The 11,504-nt window shown below is 32.6% G+C and overlaps 4 protein-coding genes across 4 annotated transcripts; 2 read left to right on the plus strand and 2 right to left on the minus strand.

The window, feature by feature from the left end:
- LOC107191773 (alanine--tRNA ligase, cytoplasmic) lies at positions 1 to 4,899 on the minus strand. Its single transcript, XM_015580874.1, has 14 exons — positions 4,776 to 4,899; positions 4,398 to 4,564; positions 4,137 to 4,325; positions 3,926 to 4,071; positions 3,651 to 3,846; positions 3,297 to 3,583; positions 2,838 to 3,222; positions 2,442 to 2,765; positions 2,117 to 2,375; positions 1,794 to 2,046; positions 1,457 to 1,721; positions 1,076 to 1,360; positions 819 to 996; positions 1 to 733 (listed from the first exon to the last, which is right to left on the minus strand). The coding sequence occupies exons 2-14, from the start codon at positions 4,539 to 4,541 to the stop codon at positions 51 to 53; spliced, it is 3,594 nt and encodes a 1,197-aa protein (XP_015436360.1). The 5' UTR covers positions 4,542 to 4,564; positions 4,776 to 4,899; the 3' UTR covers positions 1 to 50.
- Positions 4,900 to 5,311: 412 nt separating this feature from the next.
- LOC107191737 (probable 28S ribosomal protein S25, mitochondrial) lies at positions 5,312 to 6,323 on the plus strand. The gene is made up of 3 exons (XM_015580838.1): positions 5,312 to 5,535; positions 5,749 to 5,855; positions 5,962 to 6,323. Exons 1-3 carry the CDS (start codon positions 5,399 to 5,401, stop codon positions 6,225 to 6,227), a joined length of 510 nt encoding a protein of 169 aa, XP_015436324.1. The 5' UTR covers positions 5,312 to 5,398; the 3' UTR covers positions 6,228 to 6,323.
- Positions 6,324 to 6,894: 571 nt separating this feature from the next.
- On the minus strand, positions 6,895 to 8,516 carry LOC107191553 (probable RNA-binding protein 18). The gene is made up of 5 exons (XM_015580616.1): positions 8,511 to 8,516; positions 8,314 to 8,411; positions 7,436 to 7,649; positions 7,286 to 7,362; positions 6,895 to 7,176 (listed from the first exon to the last, which is right to left on the minus strand). The coding sequence occupies exons 1-5, from the start codon at positions 8,514 to 8,516 to the stop codon at positions 6,963 to 6,965; spliced, it is 609 nt and encodes a 202-aa protein (XP_015436102.1). The 3' UTR covers positions 6,895 to 6,962.
- Positions 8,517 to 9,503: 987 nt separating this feature from the next.
- Positions 9,504 to 10,968, plus strand: LOC107191827 (succinate--hydroxymethylglutarate CoA-transferase). The gene is made up of 2 exons (XM_015580950.1): positions 9,504 to 10,565; positions 10,738 to 10,968. Exons 1-2 carry the CDS (start codon positions 9,504 to 9,506, stop codon positions 10,966 to 10,968), a joined length of 1,293 nt encoding a protein of 430 aa, XP_015436436.1.
- Positions 10,969 to 11,504: the final 536 nt, after the last annotated feature.

The raw sequence follows: 11,504 nt of genomic DNA on the forward strand, positions 1-11,504 counted from the left end.
TTTCTTAATAAAAACGGTTATAAAAATCATTGTTTTGAGATTATCATCTCTTAGCATTTTACAGCTCTCTCGCATAACTTAAAGTTCTTTAATACACAAGTAATTTCTTGTTGATTTAATATGGTATGGAACCATCTGTTCAAGTTTGTATACTGTTTCCTACACTCTGGATCAAAAACATACTGATATAAAGGTATTAAGGTAGTGAACACAGCAATGTCTGCAAGACTAATTCTTTCACCGACTAAATAAGTTTTTGCAAGCAGTATGTTGTTTAATTTTTTCAAAGAAGAAAGAACATCTTCTTTCGACGTTTTTATAATCGTTTTCATATTACTGGATACATTCTCTGAAATACAAGGAAAAACCCATCCAGCCATTGCTGGCAGAATATGATTGTCAGTATAACTTATCCATTGTAAAACTTGACTAAATGCATAAGAATCGCTCGAACATCTCAGCTGATCATTTGCTAAATAGAAAGTAATGGCACTGCTATCAAATAATTCAAAACCATTTCCTTCAAGTCTTATGTCTCTGGAAATTCCACCATTAGTCTTGTACTGCACTAAAATTATTTCCCTACCACTATACTTTGCTGCTATTTGAGCGCGGTAACATTTGACACTTCCAACATTACCAAAAAGTGTTAATTTGTTTTCGGAAATTTTAGAGCATACCAAATGCTCAACAACTTCCGGTTGATTATTTAAAATATCATTTCTGACAGAATCTGTAAATGAGAAACCGTTTTTTTAAATCTCAGACATTTTTTTATGTTACTCTTATATTTATATATCTTGAAGAAGGGTTTTCACCTGTAATTCCAAGCTTTAAATTAGCAAAGTTTTTAGCTGTATGTATTAACTTATTTAAACAGGAAACATTGGTACCCGAAGCTTGAGCGGACTCGGGTTTTCCACCCCCTTTTCCTCCCATAAGAGGAGCAATTTCTTGGATCCATTCATTCGCTTTTAATCCTTTGTTTACGCCGGACTATTACGTTTCATAATATCAGTTAATAATTATTTTATATATCTTTTTTAAATGATTAATTATTTATGTTTAATTTTACCTTAGACGTTGCACTAAGTGCAAATATTTTCTTAGCGTCAGGATCCACGCTGACAAGTAATGCACTTGTTTCTGGCGACACAGCTTTTATCTTTTTAAGAGCAGAATCCAAAGCTTTCGTATTACTGTATGCTTGACAAACCTCTACCAATACTGGGCATCCAATGTTTTGTTGAATTATTTGTTGAATAGTTTCTACCACCGTATTAGCGATCGCCGCTTTTGCTACGCGTTCTTTGTCGTCGAGTGTCTTTTTCAGATCTTTCAACATCTTACGCATCTTGTCCTGTTGGCAGAAGTAATATATGTATACAATACATTCGTATCTCTTACAAAATGTTATAACAGTATATTGTAAAAAAAAACTTTTAACTCAATATACTTTTCTCCAGCTTGGAATTGTAACACGTGAGATGTCGTCCGTTAATTCGACTATTCTTTTTACGTGCTCTTTTGAATTAACGCAGTTCTTGTCGATTGCTACAGTCATTTGAAGCTGATCCAATTGAGTCTGTAGCACTTTTGCTTTTTTCAGAGCTTTTGTTGCTTCAGGACCAGTGAGAGCTACAATACGCCTAATACCTTTAGCAATTGCTTCTTCGCTGGCTATAACAAAGTCTCCAATGTGATCTGTGCAATGCAAATGCCTAAAAAAAATTTCAATTAGTATATATTTATAATGCGAACCATTTTATATTGTATAATTTCAATTTACTTACGTTCCCCCACAAAATTCTACACTGGTTTGCACCGCATAAGGACCCAAAGGATCATTTTCTAAATCTTCAACTGGGACACCTATGCTAACTACTCTTACAGGATCCGGATATGTTTCCTCAAACATAGCCCGTAAACCTTGAATAGTTTTAGCTAATGCTAAACTACTTTCCTTGGCAAAAACTTTTTTCTTCTCTTTTACTATAGTATTTGTAATTTCTTCCACTTGTTTCACTTGTTCTGAAGTCATAGCTCCTGGAAAAAATTATTTAAAATCATATTTTGTATTATTTCTTATGATTAAAAGCATGTTGCTTTCACGAACCTTTATTCGTAAAATCGAAACGAAGGCGGTCCGGTGCTACCAGAGAACCTTTCTGATCCACTTCCGTGCCCAATACTTTTCGAAGCGCGTAATTAAGAGCATGCGTTGCGGTATGATTGCTCATTACAAGCCTCCTACGTGTAGTGTCTATATTCAAGTAAACTTTATCGTCCTTCTTCAGAATTCCCTGACCTACAGTACCAATGTGCAAAACGTAGCCGCCTCTGACTTGAACATTTTTTATCCGAACTTCTGTCTCCTTGAATAATAAATATTGTTAGTTATGCATAAATACGTATGAGTAAGGTATATATTGATTATTTACTTCATCGTCAGTTTTCACTAAGAATCCTTCATCGTATATTTGTCCACCTTGCTCAGCATAAAAGTTAGTTTGATCTAATAAAATTCCGACTTCTTCTCCTGATAATACTTCGTCGACAAAAGTTTTGGCATGCCTAAGGGCAATTACAGTGCCAATACAAGGAGCAAATTCATATTCTTCACACATTTTATCACCGGTAACCGTGTAATTGTACTTCGGCAAGTCTATAGTGGGCTTGACTCCTTTATTTTGTAATTCAGTAATTGCATGAACATCCAAGTTAATTTGATCATCCACACCGCCACTTTTGCTTTGAGAAATAAGCTAGTGTAAATGAAAGAATTCTAATTACAATATAAATAATGAGTCAATATTGCAAAGTACTTTATATGCTACCTGAGCTTGCTTTTTCGCTTCTTCATAGCCTATCATGTCCACTTTTAAACCCTTTTCTTCTGTCATGAGCTGCGTTAAATCAACAGGAAATCCGTATGTATCATACAAACGCCAAGCAACATCTCCAGGGACAATAGTAGACGATTCCAATTTCGCTACAGTACGATTTAATAAATTTCGACCACGTGACAAAGTTTTAAGAAACTGAGCTTCTTCTTCATTAATAATATCGATTATATATTGTGGATCTTTAGTTACTTCTGGGAAAATGTCACCAAGTATCTGTACAACGACGTTCACCAATGTTCCAAAGAAACCAGGCTTTGCATTCAATTTTTCCGTTGCATAACGCACGGCGCGTCTCAAAATTCGTCTCAGTACATACCTAAATAATAAATTACTATATTAATACATATACAAATAAATTGAAACTGATATAACTCATAAGGCATAACTCACCCTCTACCAGTGTTATCAGGTACACCTCCATCAGCAAGAGAAATTGTAAGAGTTCTAGCATGATCAGCCAAAACTCTGTATGCCATATCTATGCCATCTTTATCATCTGTGCCAACTTTGCCTTGATAAGGTGGTGCTCCTGTGCCCTTCTGAATAGCTTCAAAAAGTGGCATGAACAAATCTGTATCGTAATTAGCACGTTTATTCTGAATAACTGACACTAATCTTTCCAAGCCTAAGCCACAATCAATGTGTTTCTTTGGTAATGATTTCAAACTTCCATCAGACTCTCTATAACGAACATACAACATGAAATAAGGAAAATTCTTTCAAATCTTGTATCTTATAAATGACTTGCCTATTAAATTGTATAAACACAAGATTCCAAATTTCTAGAACATCTGGATCATCCTGATTGACTAAATGAGCTACCTCTCTATTGCCAATACGATCATAGTGTAATTCACTGCACGGCCCACAAGGCCCTGTTTCTCCCATTTCCCAAAAATTATCTTTCATACTTCCTGGCAACACATGCGTAGGAGGTACTCTAAGAAAATAAAGAAGAATGAAAGATATTCTCTAAAAAGTAGCACGGGGACTAAGTAAAGCATTCAATATGAAATTACCCTAAAGATAGCCAGATTTCTTTGCACTCTTCATCTGGTTTCAAATTATTCTTCTCATCTCCACCAAAATAAGTTACATATAATCGGTCAGATGGTAGTTTTAATTTGACCGTTAAAAATTCCCAGGCCCATGTGCAGATTTCTTTCTGAAAATAGAAATAATACTAAGAAGTATAACATTTCTGTAATTAACTATAAACATTATAATTACTTTGAAATAATCGCCAAAAGACCAATTGCCCATCATTTCAAAAAATGTATGGTGATAAACATCTTTGCCAACATCATCCAAATCATTGTGCTTCCCTCCAGCTCTGATGCATTTCTGACTGTTAACAACTCTTACATACTTTGCCATATCACTGTTAGGATCTACTGTGCCCAGAAATATTGGTTTGAACTAAAATAAACCATCAATAAGTTCAATGGTGCAATTTAATACACACAACAGATAATATATTCTTTGACATACCTGGTTCATTCCAGCATTTGTAAAAAGCAATGTTGGGTCATCGTGAGGTATTGTAGAACTAGAGTGAACATACTCGTGACCTTTGCTTTTAAAAAAATCAATATATGCTTGTCGAACATTCTTGGCATTTTTATATGAATCCATATTAATGTCCCTCTTCTTTTTTTCTAAATAAAATAATATGTAATTCAAGATATATTAAACATCTAATCAAGAAATGATCTGAGCATATGGAGATAGGTGACACTGAATTCACAGGCAAAATTAAATAAGTAATGTTAACTCAAAAACTGTGCATATGAGTTTTATAAATACTGATAATATTGTGAAATTATAATATTCTCTGAAATAGTCACGTATCGTCATATTAAAACTCACCCCGAAATAAATTTGGAAGTTTATATGTAAACAGCTGGTCGCACAACGAATACTGATAACGTCTTTGAAAAGAGAAAGGAAAAAAGAATTCAGAGCATGTATCGGTAATCGAACCGGTATTCCGAAAAAAAGATCACTCCGTAACTGTAGCAAACTGACTACCCGAACGGTGAAGTGGTCATGCAATAAAATGATAGAATTCTTCAAAATAAAAATCGATGCCTATAGCGAGATGTTTTACACAAATTCAATTGATGATGTGTATCATTTAATATGTACGATTGGAGAGGATTTAATTTCTCGGTACATATACCTTCCTATTTAGATATAAGTCTGCTGATTTTCCGTGACAAATTTATCATTATACCTACGGTAAATCAACATGAAAATTTAATATAAATAAAACATATACATATGATGAAATAACTTAATACTAAATACATCATTTTATGCTTTGAACTTTCTAGTTTATTCTGTAAATGAATTGATATGAAAGAAACTTACGAAAATACAGGTCTTTCATATTTCAACTCGTCAAGAATGATGTGTTCAATTTGAGACGATCGGGAAAGAGGTAGAGGTAATTTTCACCGGTGGATAGTTTTATTTAAAAAACAGGCAATATGCCGTTTATGATTGGTGCGGCGCCTATACGAAGAACGTGGAGATATTTAAACGCTGGTAAATTAGTCTTAAAAAATGAGATACAAATATTTTCCATTAATTATAACGTACACGGACATAATCATAAAGGAGCTAGGTAGGTATTAGGTTATGTTTGTAGAAAATATATTTTTGTTTCAATTTAAAATGCTATTTATAAATTTATAAGCTCTAATAAGAAAGAATATACTAATGTATTTCTTATAATGTTTTATATGAAACAGTTTATGTTAGAAATCAATAAAGTTTTACATGTTTTCCATGTACTTCCTCCAAGTTGTAATTTTAATATTGTTTATTATATTTATAGAGAATTCATATTCTGGAATCTATCGCAAATTCAGTATAAAAACCCAAACGTGCAAGTGGTTACATTTAAAAATTTGACACCAACTCCTTTTGTAAAATGTTACTATGGTATGTACTATAGCTAAAGATTTAATTTTACTTTTAAATAATAAATACATTCACAGAAAAAACTACTAAAAGAAAAATATTTTTATTTTACCTCAATTTTATACAGACGATGGAAAAACTATGTTAATTGACATAGACAATAAATCTAAAGAAGACATACTAGGACATCTTATGAAAGTTGTTGGTAAATCCGAAGATGTTTTGAGAGAAGAGAACATAACACAAGAAAAGAAAGATAATCCTGCAAATTTTGGTGTTGACTGTTCAAGAAGTTGTATGTGTGTAGTTCCTGGTCAATTGCCATGTCCTTCTGTAGTACCTTTACCATTTCATATGCGTGGTAAATATATACATGCCAAAAAGGATGATTAACTCTAAGATTATTTTCAATGTTACATATAAATATATTAAAAGTAACTACTGTAATTATTTTTTATGTTTTATTGAGTTGTTTACTATTTACACATATCTTGAGTATTTTTAAATTGTTCAATGTGTTTTGTGCTCAATGTGCCATTATTGGTCCACAACAAACTTTCCCTTCTGGCCACTGATAATTTTGCACTATCAGTATAATAAATTAGAATATCAATTAATCCTACTTGTTTAATAAAATCTGTTATGTACCACCTTTTGTATATTCTTTAAACGTTTATAGTACATTTTAATATAGAACATGAATGACTTATGTGGCGTGAATCGGAAGTCACGTAAAGAGGGTCTGAATATGAAACATGTTACCTTTGAATAAAAGGATGCATATTTAAAGTATGTATTCGTTTATTATAAAAAGATATCATAGATTATGAAAATACATGTACATTAGTGTACATATTAAACATCGCATTATCAATGAATTAAGATACGCGTGTATCGGATGCGCGGTCGCATCACTGTAGGAATCATGTTTGATTAGTAGAAAAAGATGTACAAAATATCAACTAAAATGTATAAGGCTTTATAGTACAAAAAACCAAATACACAGAAATTATTTAAATAGAAAATATAAATAATATATGAACTATGGTCATGGAACGAATGTTGGTCAAAAAGAATAAATCGATTATTCTTAATCATAACGTTATGAAATAAAAAATGGGATTCGAATTATCTTCTGGGTTTATAACGATTATATGGCTTATTGTTATGATGGTGATTTCGATTGTGATAACGAGTTGATGTGGACGGTTTTGGATTTTCTGGTTTCTGATATAACTGTATTATGGGTGATCCATTTAAAGGTTTGTTTAATTCAAATTCTTCTTCCGACTCTTTCATTAATTTTAGTTTCGCTTCTATAGCTTGAATTGCTGTTTCACGACTGTGGAAAAGGAATTACATTCGTGTGACAAATATTTATTAACAATTTGAATTGTAATATAATAATCTCTTTTGATTTTATAGAAATATTTCAAAACTACCAAACTTACCTTATTCTTTTGTCTTCCTTCTTAGCACCAGCTAAAGCAGGTATATCTATTTTTGGCTTTGGTTTATCTATGTCAGGCTTGAATGAAAAAGAATATTGTTAATACCTATTATTAAGAAAAGATTAACACTTATAACATTTCATTAATTACCTCTGATACACTATGAGCCCATCTGACGATAATATTCTTTGCTCCTACTTTTAAGTTGTGTAAAGCATCTTTGGCTGCCTCTGCATCCTGAACTGTTTTGTACGTAACAAATGCATATCCTCTTGGTTGACCAGCTTGTGGGCCAGACCGGTGGAATAGGAGGTCGAACTTTTCAATAGTTCCATGGTTTTGGACGAGTTTTAGGAGTTGGTACCGGTTGACAGATAAAGAGTTAGTTTTTTCAGTTCTTTTGCCATTGTACAAAGATATTATACAATATGAACATACAAGAAGAACCCAGGTATGACACCGAGCAATAGAAAAATATGTTGTTTAAAGAAGTATAGAACTTATATGTGGATTTATAAAAACAATACATAACCCAAGGGATAAACGGACACTTGTCCCAAAAATCATCAATCATAGCTTTCATATTATGAACTCCATCATTTTGCAAAAACTTATTTAAAAATGAGCATAATACCAGGAAATTCTCGTTGAATATGTAGTCACAATCAGGACAAGTACTTTTTATATTATTTCATAATTTGTTTATACAGAATGTTCCACGATATGAGCCAGTTAACATAACACTAGTTACTGAGTTTATGAAAAAACATTGAAGATAAAATTTATATTATATGACTCATAAAATCTGTTGGAATAGAAGACATATTTTTATTGTTATTTCCAAAGTCATTTAGAAGTTGAACATTATTTTCTTATAAAGTCAATAATTTAGGTGTAACTTCAATTGGCACTTATCTTTGGACATCCTATATTTATCGATTTCTATAATTTCAGTCAATTTTTCTTTGAAAAGCTCTTCTCGTAATAATGACCTACTCTTGTGAGAAAGAATCCAAATAAATACTTACTCATTAATTCTTAAATCTAAATTGCCCACCCACAATCTTCTGTCCTCCACTTGATTTGATTTTATTGGTTCTAATGGCAAAGGAACTTTATTAATTGGCTGTAAATAAAAAAACAAGAATGTTAACAAATTTAAAATACATCATACAAATACGAATCGCGTAACCTTGGTGTAATCGAAACGTGAAGAAATTCTTACCTCCATACCGATAGTCTATAAATGATATCAAATTAATACAAAGAAGCCTTAGCTGTTGATATTGATCTTAAAATGCATTTCTGTACGAAATTAGGCATTAGTATCCGAGTATTCATAGAAAATTTTATAAATACAGCAAAACCACTGTACAATCACCACTACAGCAGTCTAGCAAATTATTCATCCGTACGGGCAATAGTTATAAACGGTACAAGAACTATTTCTAAAATAATTTCAATACATTAGACAAACATTTTTTCGCATCTCCATTGAAAACTATAAATAACATCAAATTCATGAATACTTTACTATATACGACGATGTTATTTATTATTGTCAAAGATTTGAATTCAAAAGATACAATTACAATTACAATAAACAATTACAAATAAGGTATACAAACATACTTGACGACATTTATAATTATGTTTCTCTGACACACAAATCGAAAGCCATAATATTTTCTTCACGATTGTCTCGAAAAGAGCAGTCAGTAAACAGTTTTGTACCAATTTTAAACATGGCGTCGTTTTTATCGGATTAGGAATGATGACAGCATGAAGTAACCGTAATATTGAATCACGGTGCGACGGTTGTATGTAGTTTCGCAGTACTATCGTGAACGGAGTAGATTCCAAATGGAAAGATCAATGATGTCCGAGCAATCGGCCAGCCAAACACAGACGGAAACTGTTTTGGAGACGGATGTCACGGATTCTGTATCTCAGGTATGGTTACGACACGTCATTATTCTGATCAGATAATAAATATTTATTGTCTGTACACGTTTTTCGCAATTTTATATTTTTAACGATAATACAGAAGTATTGGATACTTTTCGCGTGATCTTTCTTTGAGACTTTTACTGTCATTAAATCGTTGTCGTCAATCCGATTATCAATATTCTGCCATTGAAAATCTGTGATTTTGTGACGGTAACAAGAGTTATAAAAGCAGTTACTACTTATCCAAGTTATAGAAATTATTGAAAGCATGCTTGCTTTCTTATTGAAAAGTGCTACGAAAATGTGTAATATATTGAGTGCATGTAACATTAAGAGTCTAAGAACATTATGCACAACTATTGAAGATTATACATCACCCCTTGCTGGAATTAGAGTTTTGGATTTAACGCGTATTGTGGCTGGCCCCTATTGCACTATGATTCTTGGTGATCTTGGAGCTGAAGTTTTGAAGATAGAGAAACCTGGTACTGGCGATGAAGCAAGGAAGTGGGGTCCTCCTTTTGTTACAGGAACAAAAGAATCTGTTTATTTTCTTAGCGTGAACAGGAACAAAAAGAGCATATGTATTGATTTGAAGGAAGGTAAAGAGATTGTCTATGAATTGGCAAAAAAGTCTGACATTTTGGTAGAGAATTATGTTCCTGGTAAATTGGGAAGGCTGGGCCTGGGATACAAAGATATTTGTAAAGTAGCACCACATCTTATATATTGCTCTTTGACTGGTTATGGGTATAAGGGTCCTTATGCAAATAGGCCAGGGTATGATGTGATTGCTGCTTCTGTTGGAGGCTTGTTAGATATAACAGGTCCAAAGGATGGATCGCCGTGTAAAGTTGGGGTAGCTGTAACTGATTTAGCAACAGGTTTATATGCCCATGGTGCAATAATGGCAGCATTGTATCAAAGAATGAAAACCAATAAGGGACAATGGATTCAGTGTAACTTATTGTCAACGCAAGTTGCTAGTTTAATAAACATTGGTTCAAATTATTTGAATGCTAATAAAGAAGCAGTAAGGTGGGGTTCTGAGCATGAAAGTATTGTTCCGTATGAAGCTTTCCCAACAAAAGATGGATATATGACTGTTGGAGCAGGAAGTAACGTTCAGTTTTTAGAGTTGCTCAAAAGAATGCAGCTAGTAGAATTGTTTAATGATGATAGATTTAAAGATAATACTGCTAGAGTGGAAAACAGAGATGGACTATTAGAGATTCTTAGAAGAGAGTTTAAAAGGAGAAGTAACAAAGATTGGGCAGCTATATTTGATGGTGCCTCTTTTCCGTATGGTCCAATAAATACAGTAGCACAGGTACAGAGTAATAAATGTTTGTATTGCAAGTATCCTTGGAAATTGGAGACTTGTGGCTTTCACTGCCCGGCATTGTACGGTTGTTATTGTTGAAGCTTACACCTGAAAGCTTCAACAATAACTCTACAGTAACAACTATCTTGGAAATATCTTACACAAAACAATTTTATAGGTCTTTGAAGATCCACATGTAAAGTACATAAAAATTGTAGAAGAAATGGAACATTCCTCAGGGGAAAAGGTCAAAGTTGTTGGTCCCCCTGTAACATACAGTTATGCTGCAAATAAAGTCAGATTAGCACCTCCTATGTTGGGACAGCATACTGAAGAAATATTGAAAGATATTTTGGACTATTCTGATCATAAGATACAAAGTTTAAAGAAAATTAAAGTTGTGCAATAGAAAAAAAGATTACTCTTTTGAAGTTAAGAAGGTGGTTAGGTCACATGTTTCAAAGATATACATTTTATTTAAACGTGATCTTTACAGAACTGTATCATTATATCTGTTATTGTATAATAAGAACTGTTTGCATCTTTATATACAGTGTAAAAATAAATAAATGTATTATCATAGACATTTGCACGGTTTATTATAAGTGTATCCTTTATTGATTGATAAATATAAAGAACAATAATTTATTTTAATACTTCTATTTTTCAGGATGTGCCGACTGTCCGTCTACGTCTCAGAAAACCAAAATCTAATAAAAAGGTCCAGTGGACTCAGGGTACTGTGGATAACGAACACATGAATAAAAAGAAATCTAAATGTAAGTTTTCATGTGGTATCAATGTATCTTAAAAAAAAACACATGCTTACATTTAAATTGGCTGTTTACTATTTTAATAATATTTCAGGTTGTTGCATCTATGAAAAACCACGAACTTTCGGTGAAAGTAGCTCCGAAGATAGCGATGATGAATGTGAACATTGTC

The sequence above is a fragment of the Dufourea novaeangliae genome, unplaced genomic scaffold (assembly GCF_001272555.1).
Source record: "Dufourea novaeangliae isolate 0120121106 unplaced genomic scaffold, ASM127255v1 scaffold228, whole genome shotgun sequence".
NCBI classification, from domain to species: Eukaryota; Metazoa; Arthropoda; class Insecta; order Hymenoptera; family Halictidae; genus Dufourea; species Dufourea novaeangliae.

Excerpts from the sequence above, each read along its gene's own strand:
- LOC107191773 (XM_015580874.1), bottom strand. The coding sequence starts at position 4,541 with ATGGATTCATATAAAAATGCCAAGAATGTTCGACAAGCATATATTGAT. Across the intron at positions 3,223-3,296 it reads CCTGATAACACTGGTAGAGG|GTATGTACTGAGACGAATTT; the intron begins GTGAGTTATGCC and ends TTTATTATTTAG. Across the intron at positions 2,376-2,441 it reads TAGTGAAAACTGACGATGAA|GAGACAGAAGTTCGGATAAA; the intron begins GTAAATAATCAA and ends TTATTATTCAAG.
- LOC107191737 (XM_015580838.1), top strand. The coding sequence starts at position 5,399 with ATGCCGTTTATGATTGGTGCGGCGCCTATACGAAGAACGTGGAGATAT. Across the intron at positions 5,536-5,748 it reads CATAATCATAAAGGAGCTAG|AGAATTCATATTCTGGAATC; the intron begins GTAGGTATTAGG and ends TTATATTTATAG. Across the intron at positions 5,856-5,961 it reads TTTTGTAAAATGTTACTATG|ACGATGGAAAAACTATGTTA; the intron begins GTATGTACTATA and ends AATTTTATACAG.
- LOC107191553 (XM_015580616.1), bottom strand. Across the intron at positions 7,650-8,313 it reads TTAGATTTAAGAATTAATGA|GTACCAACTCCTAAAACTCG; the intron begins GTAAGTATTTAT and ends ATCTGTCAACCG. Across the intron at positions 7,177-7,285 it reads AAGGAAGACAAAAGAATAAG|TCGTGAAACAGCAATTCAAG; the intron begins GTAAGTTTGGTA and ends CCTTTTCCACAG.
- LOC107191827 (XM_015580950.1), top strand. The coding sequence starts at position 9,504 with ATGCTTGCTTTCTTATTGAAAAGTGCTACGAAAATGTGTAATATATTG. Across the intron at positions 10,566-10,737 it reads CAATAAATACAGTAGCACAG|GTCTTTGAAGATCCACATGT; the intron begins GTACAGAGTAAT and ends ACAATTTTATAG.